Source organism: Dendrobates tinctorius, unplaced genomic scaffold, assembly GCF_039654945.1.
Source record: "Dendrobates tinctorius isolate UK_male_01 unplaced genomic scaffold, ASM3965494v1 ptg000057l, whole genome shotgun sequence".
NCBI lineage: Eukaryota > Metazoa > Chordata > Amphibia > Anura > Dendrobatidae > Dendrobates > Dendrobates tinctorius.
Genome location: NW_027361725.1, coordinates 27808792 through 27825633, shown reverse-complemented (window position 1 = coordinate 27825633; position 16842 = coordinate 27808792). Strand labels below are relative to the sequence as shown.

The following is a 16842-nucleotide window of genomic DNA, read 5'->3' as shown; positions in this document are numbered from 1 at the left end:
AACACGGTGTTTGATTTCCCTTACTCCTGCACTGATTAGAAGCATTTCACCTTCATATTAAACAGTGTAACTTTCTCTTAGCAGTGCAGGGGTCAGTTGAGAGCTTCTGGAAGCTTTCCTGCATTAAGGCTCTCAGCTGTGCACTGTTAGCCACTCCCACTCATCTCCTATATAATCTGGGTCCTGGATTGCATTCATTGTCAGAGCAAACTTATGCTGCATGGCTGGTGGTTGTTGGTGGTTTTTGTTGGAGAAGGTGTTTGGTCGATTTATCTTTGACTGTTGATAGGTTTTAAGTGTGTGATAATTCTCTTTCTTCTCCTACTTTGGTTTAACCCATCCTCCACTCTCCGGTGCATTCCTTTATTGTCTGTGTGAGTTTGTATTACCTTGTTAAGGCCCCGTCACACTAAACAATGTCCCAGCGATCCCACCAATGATCCGACATGATGGGATCGCTGGGACATTGTTAGGCTGATCGCTGGTGAGCTGTCACATAGACAGCCCCAGCGATCAGGACCAGCGACGCTGGACTCTGGTTTCCAATGTAAACGTTGGGTATCCAGGAGCCGTGGCTCCTGGATACCCGCTGTTTACCTTGGAAACCAGCGTACACGTTGGTTTCCAAGGTAAACATCGGGTATCTAGGAGCCGCGCGACTCCTGGATACCCGACGATTACCTTGGAAACCAGCGTGTACGCCGGTTTCCAAGGTAAACAGCGGGTATCCAGGAGCCGCGGCTCCTGGATACCCGACGTTTACATTAGCAACCAGCGTCCAGCCTTGCTGATCGCTGGTCTCTTGCTGCCACACGTAGCGATGCGCGCTGGGCAGCGGGAGACCAGCGATCGAAAAACGGCCCAGGCTGCTCGAGCACGATCAGCGATAACTGGCAGGGGGGCCGGTCGCTGATCCCCGTCACACACAGCAATTTCGCTGGCGAGATTGCTGATTTTGTGACGCATCAGCAATCTCGCTAGCGAGATCGCTTAGTGTGACGGGGCCTTAAGTCTGGTTAGTGTATTACGTTACACTACTACTCCCTTGGGTGGAGACAGGGTACAGACTGAGGGCGTATTCAGTAGCTAAGGCAAGGTATGCGACCCCATCATCTTCACCATCAGAAGTAATCCAGGAAACAGGGCAAGTCTCACGGTGCAACGCTGAGCTCAGAGAGTTCACCGCAGTTCACTGGTAGAAATTTGTCCCGGTGAACTGCCATGAGGATTTTTCTCACTGTGCTAGTGGGGATCTCACTGAGGTCACCACAGTTCAGAAGCCCGGCTGGGAAAGCAGCCACACTGACTGGCGGTAACTTCTATGACGTGACCTCTAGTCACTGATGCTGTGCTCTCAGCTGCTCATTCTCCCAGTGATTCTCAGCCTGGACGTTCGCATCTTGGCACCGTCCAGGTTGGAAACGTTATCTGTTATGATAAGGTCACGAGGAGGAGAGCAAGCACAAGCTAAGCCACAGAAAACAAGAGAGGTTGGTAACTAAGCGGATTGCAGACCCCTAATCGTATCCACACAACTAGCAGTTGCCGTGGAGCGTGCCTACGATGATCCTAGACGCCTCGGCACAGCCGGAGAGCTAAATAAGCCTAAAGCAAGAAAGGGGAAATCTAAACTGCTTGATGTCATTGGACAATAGAAAGGTGACATCAACCCCACAAATATGAACTCCACTTGCCACCGCCACTGGGCAAGTGGGAAGAGCCGGGCAAAGCCCCAGAATTGGCATATCTAAAAGATGTGGGCTGCTGTTTTTCAGGCTGGTGGGGGCAATATCAATGGCCCTTTACCAGCCTAAGAATACTAGCTCCCAGCTATCTGCTTTAGCTAGGCTGGTTGTCAAAAATAGGGGGCCCATTTCATTTTTTTTAATTACTTAATTAAATTACTGGAAACCCTCTATTCTTGATACCCAACCTTGCTGACAGCTGAGGGTTGCAGCCCCCAGTTGTCATTTTTGCCTGGCTGGTAATCAAAATTACAGGGGAAGCTGTAATTTTTTTAATTATTTATTTAGAGCACAAGCACCGGCTGATAAATACTCCCATCAGCCGCTCCTGCTCTCATTGTTATTAGTAGCAACCGGCGTAGGCTAATGCAGGGTTCCCCAACTCCAGTCCTCAAGGCCCACCAACAGATCATGTTTTCAGGATTTCCTTTGTATTGCACAGGTGATGCAATTATCACCTGAGCAATACTAAGGAAATCCTGAAAACATAATCTGTTGGTGGGCCTTGAGGACTGGAGTTGGGGAATCGTAGGCTAATGGGAGCAGTAGTCCCATCAGCCCTCGCCAGTGACTAGAGGTAAACTTTTCATTTGACAGTGTGGGAGCCATTCTGTCTGACCAGCGGTAATAATTTTACCGCCAATCAGAAGCAGTGTTTGCCGCGCTGTCACGCACATGATAGCACAACAAGTACCCGGTGTTCGGGGCCGAACCCGATCAGTAACACGGACCTCCTGGTGAAGTCCATGCTCGAATAGTAGGTGTTCGGTACGGACGCTGAACTTTACTGTTCGGGTTCGTCCACCTCTACTGACAGGTTATTTGTCATGCCAATGCTATTAAATCAACGCAAAGAGAAGGCTGGTAGTGCAATAAGAGACTGCGCTGCTGTGGTAGAATATTCTACCACAGCAGCGCAGTCTCTTATTGCACTACCAGCCTTCTCTTTGTACCAAGTCCTTGGACCTCGTGCAGACTGCTGCAGCTGTTTTATGCGATTATAGGTGTTGTGACTCTCACAACCCTATCAGGTGAGCCTAACACTTGCTGTGCACTCATCTACTTTCCATGCAGACCTACGCATTGCAAGTGCCCTGTCTCCCCCTTTTCTTTTTTTTTATTAAATCAACGCAGGCTGTCCAGCACTATGTACTGTGGGTACAGAAAGAATTCAGACTCCTTTTCATTTTTTCATTTTTCACTGTTTGTTTCATTGCAGCCATTTGGTAAATTCAAAAAAGTTCATTTTTTTTCTCATTAATGTACACTCTGCACCCCATCTTGACTAAAAAAAACAGAAATGTAGAAATTTTTGCAAATTTATTAAAAAGAAAAACCGGAATATCACATGGTCATAAGTATTCATACCCTTTGCTCAGTATTGAGTAGAAGCACCCTTTTGCGCTAGCACAGCCATGAGTCTTCTTGGGAATGATGCAAGTTTTTCACACCTGGATTTGGGTATCCTCTGCCATTCTTCCTTGCAGATCATCTCCAGTTCCATCAGGTTGAATGGAGAACATTGATGGACAGCCATTTTCTGGTCTCTCCAGAGATGCTCAATTGGGTTTAGGTCAGGTCTCTGGCTGGACCAGTCAAGAATGGTCACAGAGTTGTTCCAAAGCCACTCCTTTGTTATTTTAGCTGTGTCCTTAGGGTCATTGTCTTGTTGGAAGGTGAACTTTCAGCCAAGTCTGAGGTCCAGAGCGCTCAGGAAGAGGTTTTCATCCAGGATATCTCTGTACTTGGCCGCATTCATGTTTCCTTCATTGGCAACCAGTCGTCCTGTCCCTGCAGCTGAAAAACACCCCCATAGCATGATGCTGCCACCACCATGTTTCACTGTTGGGATTGTATTGGGCACATACCGCTTATAATTATCACCAAAAAGTTCTATATTCGTCTCATCAGACCAAAGAATCTTATTTCTCATAGTCTGGGAGTCATTCATGTGTTTTTTAGCAAACTCTATGCAGGCTTTCATACGTCTTGCACTGAGGAGAGGCTTCCGTCTGGCCATAAAGGCCCGACTGGTGGAGGGCTGCAGTGATAATTGTTTTTCTGGAACTTTCTCCCATCTCCCTACTGCATCTCTGGAGCTCAGCCACAGTGATCTTGGGGTTCTTCTTATCTCTCTCACCAAGGCTCTTCTATCACGATTGCTCAGTTTGGCTGGACGGCCAAGTGTAGGAAGACTTCCGGTGGTCCCAAACTTCTTCCATTTAAGGATTATGGAGGCTACTGTGCTCTTAGGAACCTTGAATACTGCAGAATTTCTTTTGTAATTTCTTTTGACGCGTGCCTTGCACAATTCTGTCTCTGAGCTCCTTTGCCCGTTCCTTTGATCTCGTGATTCTCATTTGATCTGACATGCACTGTGAGCTGTGAGGTCTTACATAGACAGGTATGTGCCTTTCCAAATCAAGTCCTATCAGTTTAATTAAACACAGCTTAATGAAGGAGTAGAACCATCTCAAGGAGGATCACAAGGAAATGGACAGCATGTGACTTAAATATGAGTGTCTGAGCAAAGGGTCTGAATACTTAAGACGTGACCGCTGAAGACAGGAAGGGAGACAGTGGAGAAGCGAGGCTGCAGAGACCGCGGCAGGATGGGTGAGTATAGCGATATTCACCTGTCCCTCGGTCCATCGCTGCTCACTGCTGTCTCTGCTGCATCCTTTGTTAGTGATGTTTAGGCAGCAGGGGGCGCGGTGACGTGATTAGTGCGTGCCGCCCCTCTGCTGGCTGAACAGTCACTGACACAAGAAGCGGCAGACAGCGGCGATGAACCCAGGAGAGGTAAGTATGGCATTTTTTTTCTTTTGCAGCATATGGGGGCATATTCCATGGAGCAGCATATGGGGGGCTTAGTCTATGGAACAGCATATGGGGCATATTCTATGGGGCAGCATATGGGGGCATATTCTATGGGGCAGCATATGGGGCAGCATATGGGGGGCATAAACTATGAAGAAGCATATGGGGGCATATTCTATGGAGCAGCATATGGTGGCATATTCTATGGAGCAGCATATGGGGGCATAAACTATGGAGCAGCATATGGGGGCATAGTCTATGGATTCCACCCTCGGCTTAAACACGAGTCAATAAGTTTTCCCAGTTTTTTGTGGCAAAATTAGGGGGTCGGCTTATACACGAGTATATACGGTATTTAATAACATAAATAACATACTATTATATAATAAAAACCGCAGTGGCGCTCAAGTATTTATAGGGACTCCAGCAGCAAAAGTAGAAAGACACCAGTCACCATAGATGTCAAAGGGAAAGTCTGTATAGATAAATGTATTACTACTGCGCTTAGAGTCACTGGTATCTATTGTCTTACTCAAATGGATTTGAAGAGAAAAAAAAAAAAAAAATCAAAGTCCAGAGCACAATAAAAAAAACAGGTTTAGACAGAGAACAACAATAAGTAACACTAAAAAAGTCATATATATCCCTTTGGATGCTTAATGCCAATTGTAGTGCAAGAAACCAAGATTACCTTGTAAAGCAGTAGGGGTTAACAGCCACAGAGGTGGAGGGCGGGCTCAGTCTCACAAGTGAAGGCTGATTCTGTGTTTGGAGATCCCAAAAGTCCTTCTGTAAAATAATATCACTCCTCCGGTGGGTTGCTGATTAAATGCTTCTTGCATAAGAACTGCAGTAATCCTGTTAGCGATGCTACCCCGGCCGGTGGCAGCAGTCGCTCTAATGGCAGGCTGGGTGGGAAACACACTGAACTAGGTGCCTGAACTTCACACTATGCTCGTCAGCACAGGACCTGTGTGAAGTCAGAGACAGATGCACTGGGCTGCAGCCTAGAGATTGCAATGAGGACCAAAAAGCTATCCTACATGTTTCAAAGACTCCTGTCTCCTTCCTCAGGGATTTTTTTATTGTGCTCTGGACTTTGATTTTTTTTTTATTTATTTATTTATTTTTTCTCTTCAAATCCATTTGAGTAAGACAATAGATACCAGTGACTCTAAGCGCAGTAGTAATTCATTTATCTAAACATACTATTATATATAACACCACATATAATAGTATGTTATTATGTTGGAAGCTACGGGTAGAAGATGGTGCTGCGGGACTAGTGTGTTGTCTGTAAAGTACTATATGAAGACACTGGAGGGTGATTATAAGAATGGGGGCACAGGGCTTATATTTAAAGCACCACTCCAGCACTGAAAAATAACACTGGAGTGCTGATTTAAGATTCCATGGGAGAATTATAACTCCCAGCATGACCTGCAGATCCTATGGCATGCTGGGAGTTATAGTTCACCACAGGAGTGTCAGAGTGCTTTTTATGTGTTGTAATTACTAACCTTTTAATTAATTCTTACCTTGTAGAGGCAGTGCAGGTCCTGGAGCCAGCCAGCCACACTGTGGTGAGGTAAAGAAGAGCTGGAGCATCCCATGACCACACAGAGCCCTCCCTCTTATTTCCTCTCCACAGGTCATGCAAAGCTTGCAGATTCTAGTGCATTGTCTGCAGGACCTGATGACATAATGAAGAGGGAGGACTCTGTGCTGTCATGTGATGCTCCAGCCCGCCCTCTTCATGACCTCACACAGGTCCTATACGAGAGCACTCAGCATCAGCAGGAGCCCGGGCTGTGCTGTCAGGTATGCGATCCCTCCTGTGGCACACTGCTCCTCACCCCTCCTCCACCGGACACACGATCTCCCCAGCCGCTGCAGGAATCCGGTGCTGGGGAAACCACGTGGACGCGCTGTTTAAGTGAAGGAATATTCATTTGCTGCTCCACGCTCACTGCTCGGTGCTGACAGGTGGGCAGGGAAACGGCTAATGGCTATTTCTTCACTTTAAGCTTCGGAACCACATGGTTTCCCCAGCGCCAGATTCCTGCAGCTGCGACATTTTCCTGCCTCCTGCGAGTGTGATCCCACTCCGCTGCTGCCCCCTCCCCACATGTTACATTTGGACCATAAGACGCACCCCACACTTTCCTCCCAAATTTGGAGGAAAAAAGTGCGTCTTATGGTCCAAAAAATATGGTAATCTGCATTTAATTTTCATTTATGGTATACAGTGCAATCTTAATTTTCTTAGTTGACTTACCTCAATGTTACACCCCTCAAATGCTACCGGAAACCTCAGAATTAACCTGATTACTTTTATAATCACATGCCCCCATGTAGTAACACCGTAGTCTGTATAGCATACAAACACGACATGGCAGCCAAAAACCAATTCAACAGAATCTGCGCTCCTAAATCCAAATTCTCCCTTCTCACCATTCTATGTATGACATACTGTAGTGAGAAGAACCCATGAAACAATTTATGGCGTACATATCTCCAGAAATACAAGCTGTACACAATGTATGGCCACTACGCTGGCATAATTGCAATTTAGAGATGGGCTAGAGTCGGTAATGACAGTTGATTGGTCAAGGTTGACAGCACATCAGAAACTTTGAAAAGAGTTGAGCTGCCTCCTGCCACAAGAAGGTCTGGATCATCCATGCAGAATACCAACCAGAAAGAGGCACAGCAGGTCTAGATTCAGACGGAATGCTGCAAGCCGGAACGGTTACGTACTCCAGCTCAGACCCAAGTAAACTGAAGTTCAGAGGAGTTGGGTGACAATAAATCCTCACAGCCTTGTATTATCAGATGGTGGTCATGGGATGAATGACAGAATCGCAGAGGGCTTCCTGTTCACATGCTTTTCCTTGGCGTGATCGTTAACCCCTTACCCTCCAGTTAATTTTGGTTTTGCTGTTTCACTTTTCCCCTCTTTTTTTTAAATAGCCATAACTTTTTAATTTTCCACTGACATAGCCATGTGAGGGCTTGCTTTTTGCAAGACCATTTGTAGATTTAAATGACGTGATTGATTATACCATGTAAGGGAAAATGGCAAAAAATACCAAGTGCAGTGAAAAAAAACATACCATAATGCTGCCATTATTTTTCTTGTTTGGGTCCAAACCAATGTTCCCGGGCCAGATTTTATGCCTACGGTAAATGGAGCTCTCAGTGATTTACAGCGGTATTGAAGATTTTAACAGCAGCGATTGGTGGATGCACATATCGCTGCTGTTAAAGGCACACTATAGTTGGCATCTATCCTGTTTGGAGCTAGCCCTGCTTCTGAGCCCGCACCAACGTGTGTGACACATCTGAGTACATCATAGAGCATAAAAGGATTAATTTGCACCATATTTTCACATAGCCGGTAAATGGATAATTAAAAACCTAATTTCGATCTATTGCCAGTGGAATTGAAGTGGATTTTGCTTGGATCTAAGTGCAGTATTCACATGTAATTCCAGTCAATATGTTTAACTTGTGAATATGACCTTAGCTACTATAAAAGAGAATGGAATAATAGAGTTGGATATACGTATAAGTCTGCTGCTCTCCTGGTAAAGAAGATGTCCAATGGCGTTAGTGGTGTTGAACGAAGAGCAGTTTTATTATTCTACATGCTTCAGAGTTGAACAAACTCCTTTATCAGGAAGAAAACACTTTATTTAGAAGAAATAAACTTCATAATTTCCGTTTTTTAATTGCTTATATCAACTCACTAGGTTATAACGGTCTTAAACGCCAGCAGGCATCTTGATTCCAGCGCCGTGTCACTTACTGAGCTGCTTGCCGTAGCAGATTCCCCCTTAGTATTTTTACTACTTTCCATTTCACTTGTTGTTGCACTCCATAAGTACCAAGGAAGTACTTAGCGAGAGGTGCTGTTGTGTGAGCGCCATAAAACAATAATGTGCTCCAGCTATCGTCATATGGGTGCTTAATATTCAGAGTAAATTTTGATCATTTAACTAAAAAGCATTTTATGAAGATACAGAAATATTAGTCATGTAACTTACTATTAAAATTTTTAAATCTCTTTTGCTCATTTATATATTCTAGATTTGAATAATGTGAAATTAAATAATGTCTTATGTTTCCCAGGAAATTGGTACAGGTGGCACATGCCAGTGGAAAATAGGTGGCGTCAGCCCTACCACAACCCTCGCAGTGTACTTTGAAGTTGTCAATCAGGTAAAATTCCATTGCTTTATACATTTGATAAATGCTAAAGGAATTGTCTTGCTTAGGCCTGTTTCACACATCCAACATTCATGATCCAAGTACGGGACGCAATTTCCTAACTATCCTCGGCTCTCCTGATCTGAACTCAATAGTCTCTTGTGCATATACGAGGCTCGACATACACGGTCAAAGCTTCTTTCAATGTCTATCAATATACTGACTGCTCACCATTCCCCTGCTCCAGTTTGGACGGCTGAGTGGAGAAATCATGACATTGAGCCCATTAAATAAATTGTGTTCCAAAACCCATGCGTGTGAAAGAAAAGCCACTCAAAACTATCAAAGGCCTTTGTTGTGTTGAGAGAGGCAACAGCCTTAAAATCCTGTTCTTCAGAAGGAAGTAAATTGAGGAAAAGTCTCCTGACAAAAGTCTCCTGACATTGACGACAGTGGACATATCCGTAATGAAGCCTGATCAAGATTTATCATTGACATAATCACTTTAGTTAGTTGGTTTGCCATAATCTTTTTGTCTAGCATCAACAATAATGCAGGTCAGTAAGAATCTGGAGATTGTAGGGTTTTTTTTTATTTTGAGATGACAGTTATTACAGTATTATTGATAGAACCTGGCAAGCGACTTTCCTTGAATGCTGCTTCATATACCTCTAATTAAGTTAGTTAATTTTTTGACATGAATTTAACACCTCTGCAGGCAAACAGTCCTCCCCAGGTGCTTTGTTCTTAGGCAAGGACTTGATATTTAACTCCTCCATTGTAATGGAACCCTTCAGCAACTGAGCCTGAGCGTGGGGATTCCTGCATGAGGTGAACCTTAGAATTGTACAAGGTTGTGAAGAATGTGTAGTTGGGAGCTGACTTCACTTTAGTATATTCATCCTTTTTGCAACTCATTAATGAAGGATGATCCATGCTGAGATCTTGTGATGACCAGTAGCAAATTCTGAGCACATTCCTCTTCCTTAAAGTATCTTTGTTTCTGGGAGAAGTGTTTCTTATTAGCCATGGTTAGCATGTGTTGTTTGTTTTGCTATTACTCAGTTTGAAGAATAATCTAAAGGCCCCGTTACACATAATGATGTCCCAGCGATCCCACCAACGATCCGACTTGGATGGAATCGCTGGGACATCATTAGGCTGATCGCTGGTGAGCTGTCACATACAGCCCCTCCAGCGATCAGCGATGCTGGTTTCCAATGTAAACAGCGGGTATCTAAGAGCCACGCGGCTCTTAGAAACCCTCTGTTTACCCTAGAAATCAGCGTGCACGCTGGTTTCCAAAGTAAACAGCGGGTAACCAAGAGCCGCACGGCTCTTAGATACCCGATGTTTACATTGGAAACCAGCATCGCTGGTCTCTCGCTGCTACACTCAGCGATGCGCGCTGGCCAGCGGGAGACCAATCATCAAAAAATGGCCCAGGATGATGGAGCGCGATCAGCGATACCCGACAGGGGGGGGCTGGTCGTTGACACATTTCACACACAGCGGTCTCGCTGGCGATATCGCTGTGTGTGATGGGGCCTTTACTCTGATCGTTCGGGTCATGGCTAAAGACCTTGGGGTCTGAAACACGTCTGAAAATGTGAACTCCCCTATAGGGTTAGTGGCTACTATGCTGTTATAATGGATTTTAAGAATTTTCTATAACCATTCGTTTTATGAGATTTCTGAAGCTGGATCCTTTTTTTCTTCACTCGATGAATATAATTTGCTTTACCACCTACACTTTTTTAGATGAGTTTTTGAAGATATTGACCCTCCTTTATCAGAAATCCCCCTAGATCTTCATATCCCATATGGTACGTGCAGAAGCCATCTCTAGTTAACATTGGAGAACTCCTGTAACAGATAAGGGACAGAACTGGATATAGACAACTTTAAACAATATGAGTTGAAATGCCATAATTTTGGGGAGCATTCATGATCTTCTACTAACTTGAGAGTCATCCTAAGTGGTGCATGATCTGATAGCCCTCACATTAATTCACATTGTGAAGTAGAAAGTGGCCACAGGTTTACCCAGCACCATAATTATACTGCAAAGGGCACCATGAACACGGGAATAGTAAGAGTATTGTCTGGTTGTTGGATTCCAGAGATGCCATAAATCTACAAAATGTATTTTTACCAAGTAATTTGCCAAAGGTCATAAGCCCTATGGCAACATAATTCTGATTTCTAATTAATCTGCCCAGAGACATATCTATGGTGTTATTAAAGTCTCCCATAATAATTCCAGGAGCATGTCAAGCCTGGGCTGCAAATTTAGTTGCTTTCTGAATGACTAGTCCTAAGTAAAGGGAAGGGACATGACATTAACAGCTATAATAATGCAAGGGACATTCGTCAATTTCTCTAGTAGACAGAGATCTCCCCTCTTTATCTTTGTCAGTGGAGTGGCTTCCTAAAGGGTCATTTCGATTAATAAAAATACATATTTCACAAGAATAAGCTGACCTGGTAGCATGAAATCCCTGCCCAACCCAGAAAACCTCTTAAGTACTGTATCCTGGTTTCTCAGATAGTCAGATAGAAAAATGCATCTCTTTGAGACATAGAATCAGATTGTTAGGGGTTCAAATATGGCTTTCTATTTAGTTGAGTCTTTTAGTGCTCTAACATTAAGGGACTAAAAGTATATTAGCCGTAATCAACGTAGGGATATAAGTTGGATAAATAACTTAGAGGGCTTCTGTTGTATGAAACATAACTATAAATATTAACCATACTGAACAGATCATGCCTGTGGACATCTATCGACAAACTAAGAGTTGAACAAACTTAACTAACAGACCAGGTGGTAGTGTGTCACGATCGTGGTTTGTGGAACCACTGTGCCACGGACCGTGGAGAGCCTGGAGGGGCGTGACTAAGCGACCACCTGACTATTCACTAGAGCCTCTGATGGAGAGGTTAGACTTGGCTCCAGATGAACGCCAGGTGTCACTCCAGGACAGACCAACGGTTGCGCAGCAGCTGGACCCGAAGGACAGACTGGATAGAACAGCAGGCAGAACTTGTATCAGAGTGCGCTGACCAAGTTCGTATCAGAGTGCAGCTGACCAAGTTCGTATCAGAGTGCAGCTGACCAAGTTCGTATCAGAGTGCAGCTGACAGAGTTTGTGTCAGAGTGCAGCAGGCAGGATTTGCTTCAGAGTGCAGCAGGCAGGATTTGCTTCAGAGTGCAGCAGGCAGGATTTGCTTCAGAGTGCAGCAGGCAGGATTTGCTTCAGAGTGCAGCAGGCAGGATTTGTTTCAGAGTGCAGCAGGCAGGATTTGCTTCAGAGTGCAGCAGGCAGGATTTGCTTTAGCGTGCAGCAGGCAGGATTTGCTTTAGAGTGCAGCAAGCAGGATTTGCTTTAGAGTGCAGCAAGCAGGATTTCTTTCAGAGTGCAGCAAGCAGGATTTGCTTCAGAGTGCAACAAGCGGGATTTGCACTTAGACTACCACAGGCAGGATTTGTATTTAGAGTACAGCAGGCAGGATTTGTACTAGTATGTGACCTTACATAACATAGACTAAAACAGGAAGGTTGCTCAGGCACTTCCCCAGTGGAGAGGAAGCAATATATACACAATACCTACAAACCATTGGCTGTGGGGGAAATAGCAAGTGCATGCGCTGGCCTTTTAAGAGGGCAGGAGCGCGCGCCCTTAGAACATGGTCAGAGGCCCGGCTGGAAGTGCTGCTGGGAGCATATGGAGCATGAGGTAGAGAGGAACCAACTGCCACGCGGGTGAGTGAACTGGTGATAACATAGTTCCCCCCAAAAAATCTTCCCCCCACTTGTAAAAATTGAAAAAGCAGAATGAACTATTACACTGGATGGCTTCCAGGGCCTATATATTAACCAACAGATGAAGCCAATTATTGGTGTAAGAAGTCAATAGTATTCTCTTAATTCTGTAAGCAGAGGCAGGAGCCGGCGGCTTTTTTTTTGCTCATCAATGGAATAATCTGGAAACATGGAGATCTTATGTCTATCTATAACCCAGATCTGGGTTTTGTCTTGCTTTTTGTAGCAGGATACCTCTACCTCTGTCTCTGTAGTTAAGGATCTTCATTAGAACCATGTGAGGATAAATACTTGGAGGTTACTGGATGGGACACAATGTGTGTGTGTGAACAGGTTACTCGGATGCAAATCAAATAGTAATGATGCGAAAGTAGTCAACTAAGGTTATTTATTTTCTTACCGCAGAATGGAAGTTTAACTATAGAAGCATATGATTATTCATGTATACGGAAACAAGTATAACAATAACCACAGTATAACAGTTGCAATATCCTATGTTCTATGTAGTTATCTCTCAGTTAAACAACTATTAATGTCTTTCTGTCTTAGCTCATCGGTCATCATTCCCAACGATAAGCTTATCACAGTATGCTCTTTAAGCGCTTTCAATTCTTTTACTGGCACTGAGGGGGTCACCATTATTTCCTGCTAGGCGGCAAGGCCTTCACAAGCGACTCACTTAGTAGCCTGTGTGTACTCATCACACTGACCACCCTTACTCCCTTTTGGAGCGTGACCACACCCTACACCCTGTACTGTATGTCTACGCTTGAAGTAATGGTCCTGTTCACTTGAATCTCCTTGTCTACAAGGCAGGTAGGTGTCCCAATTTTGGCGCTTGACCGCCAGCGTCTGGATGTTGGGTCTTGACTGGTGAAGACTGGTCTTTGGGTCTTCACCAATGTAGTCTGGGTTCACCAATGTAGTCTGGGTCTCGGGTCTTGACCGGCAAAGTCTGGGCTTCGGTACTTGATGAACGATGTGTCGCCTGTCCAGGTCTCCAGCCACTCTCCGGCCACTCTGCTTCTGCGTTCCACTGCTCACACGTCCTCTGTGTCTCGCTTGTTGGCACCAACTGCTTTCCCGCCTTAATACCCCAGTCTTTTATATTTGATAACTGCTCCACAACTACCACCTGACCCAGTGTCCTTTTCAAGTTCTTCCCTCAAGAAATGCTACCTCCACCTTTCAGTTACAACATACTCTGATCACTCAGCAGATGGCGACATTTGGTTGTAAATGTCGGACGACATTGATGAACCACATCTTCTGCTTTCCACCCCCTTACACGCATTCTTCTACAAAAAGTGGGCTGAGGTAGTCATTCCAAACTTTTAGAAAGCAGGATTCAAATAATTCTGAGGGTTGTATCCCCTTGTTTTCTTTGGTAGTCTCATGACACGTGTATTACTCAGTCAATTTTTTACATTATCTTGATTTGTATGGCTTGTTTGAAGCACCTCTGCTATGCTGCTGCACATCTCTTGGGTGGCCAAACTTCCATATCACTAGCCATCTCATCTGCATGTGGTCCAGTCAGATAATTTCTTAAGATCATTCCTCACAGTTGTAACTCTTTAATACATCTAATTTGAAAGGCAAGAGAATTTATGGATTTATTTCACTGTCCGGTAGCTCAGATAACATCTTTGAGGGTAGGTTCCTCATGCTCAGGTTATTCTCCTGCAGAGCACTAGTAATTCGTGACTTGGCAGCATCACTCCCATCCTCCATCATTTTCTCCCTGGTCAGCTTTGAGATTGATGAGGTCATGGTATCTGCACTCTGTGAGGAATGTTCAGCTTGGACTGAGTCATTACTTCTTGTATCTTCCAATGCAGATCAAGCATGCCTTCCCAGTCTGGGAGCTATGATAAAAAACTGCTCAGCCATGCAACCAGTGCGGAAAAAGGCGTGAGAGGCCTGATGTCACCCCAAGCCTAACTCTGTTCTTTTATTTGTTTTTGCTTCTTGTCATGAGAGAAGACAAGGCTTCAAAGTTGCACACACCCAATGCATGAGGATCTGAGGAAGATGTAGTTCTGGCTTGCATCGGAGAGATCATGCTTAAATGTGACGTTATGAGGTTATATGGGATCACTTAGTTGGAGCTAGCAGGGAACACGTCTGATCATTAAGTGTGTAGTCCCCAAGACTATTAATGAAACAGGTGCCGAGCATGCACACCTCCGTTCCATTCAAGAGGACATATCTTTTCAAATTTGCAAATAGAGTTACGCTTATGATAAACTCCCCTTTCCCACCACATTACATTATTTATCCTTCTTTGTAGCTCCCCCATAGATGGGAGTTGTGTGTCTAACCAATAAAATGCAAGAAGTTTACGTATTTTAAATAAGATACTAGAGATGAATAGGGGCGAATCGGGATAGCCTCTTCATCGTCAAATAATCCTAATACCCATCTGTTAACAATTTCACTCCGTACAGCCTTTCTATGAAGAAGATGAACTCATTGCAAAATGGGTCTATCGGTCTACATTCCCACATCATATGCTTCAAATGTGCCTCATCAATCCCACATCTAGAGCATTTTGCATCATGGTGATACTCTATCTTGTGTAAAATGCTTGGAGATTTGTATCTTCTGTGAATTAAATATAGTTGATAGAGCCTTTGGGCCTCACAGGGAGATAATTTGTCAACAGTTTCTAGAATCTCTCTCCATTGCTACACTGATATAGGGCCTACATCCGCCTCCCATTTAGCTTTAAGGGCCCCGTTACATTTAGCGATGCACCAGCGATCCCGACCATGATACGACCTGGTAAGGATCGCTGGTGCATCGCTAAATGGTCGCTAGTGGGCTGCCAAACAGGCAGATCTCAGCAGCGACGTAGCAGTGGTCGTTACTTACCTGTCAGACGCGGCGATGATGACGTCCTCTGCCCGCATCCACGCGCTGCTCGTCGGCGCCAGCAGGAAGCCGACGACAAGAAACGGCCCAAGACGTTCTCGCGTGATCAGCGATAGCCAGCAGGGGAGCCGGTCTGAGGTAAGTATCACACATAGCGATATCGCTAGCAATATCGCTGCTGCGTCACAAAATCGGTGACGCTTTAGCGATATTGCTATCGCTATGTGTAAAGCCCTCTTAACTGTCAGAGGGTGATTATCGAGTTGGGATGACAATAGGCACTTATATACGGTAGAGGCAGGAGGCCATAGCATTGACCTTTTTGGACTCTGACGTCCGAATTTTGCCACCCACTTGGTGACCGAGGTACTGCACCTCTGTCATGCCTATTTGACACTTTCTTTGCTTTATATTCAGACTAGCTCCCCAAATCTGCCTGAGCACCTACTCCATGTGCCCTAGGTATTCCTCCCAGGTGGGACTGAATATGGCAAGGTTGTCCAGGTAAGCGACAGCAAACCCATATAGTCCCTTTAGCAGCTGGTTGATCAATCACTGGAAAGTGGCAGGAACATTTCTCATGCTGAAGGTCATCATGAGGGATTTGTACAGTACGAATGGGGCAATGAAGGTGGAGATCTCCTGTGCCTCTTTGTACATAGGAATCTACCAGTATCCCCGACTCAAGTCCTTGATTGTCAAATACCGGGCACCAGAGAAATGATCCATTGATCATCGGGGGGCTGTGATAGCATTTAGCCTCTTGTAGTCCATGCATAGGTTGTCTGGTCCTTTTTTGGGATGAAGATTTTAGACGAGGCCCACAAACTTTTGGACTTTTCCACAGGCAAAGCCTTTTGTCTATTTCCCTTTTAATGTACTTTTGCACCTCTAGGGAGACACGGTATGCAGGAGGGTGGACTGGGGGTGACTAGCTGTGTTCACCCATTATGTTGACATAGAAGACCTTCTGCTTCTTCAATATTGACCACTTAATTCACACAGTTGAATTGAGATACTGATGCACAAGATATGGACCTTTCCAGGCCGCCTGAAGCTTGTTCTGGGTCATTGGGACTAGGCCAGCCAGAAGCTGTGGTACGACCGGGAGCAGGGAAAAGAGACTTCCTGTTTCTACATAGACCTTAGAAGTCCGTTTTTATAACCTGATGTCATAGACTTAATGGAAAAGAGAAGACTTTACTGGGTAAGAAGGCAAAATGAGCAGTTGTAAGTACACATTGCTATATAATATGATGATTGCAATGTATTATGAGGATACAAATTTTGATGGGAGTGCATCTTTCATTCATCTCTTAACAATATTTTAGAACAGAATCCTGCAGTATTAGTATAGTCACTACA

At 44.7% G+C, this 16842-nt stretch overlaps 1 protein-coding gene across 2 annotated transcripts in view; it reads left to right on the top strand.

The window, feature by feature from the left end:
• Positions 1 to 16842, top strand: part of LOC141092004 (protein transport protein Sec23A) — a 229991-nt gene that overhangs the window by 96330 nt on the left and 116819 nt on the right. For both annotated transcript variants that reach the window (XM_073577859.1, XM_073577858.1), the window contains exon 12: positions 8700 to 8789. In XM_073577859.1, coding sequence (XP_073433960.1) covers positions 8700 to 8789 — 90 coding nt within the window. The remainder of the gene's footprint in view (positions 1 to 8699; positions 8790 to 16842) is intronic.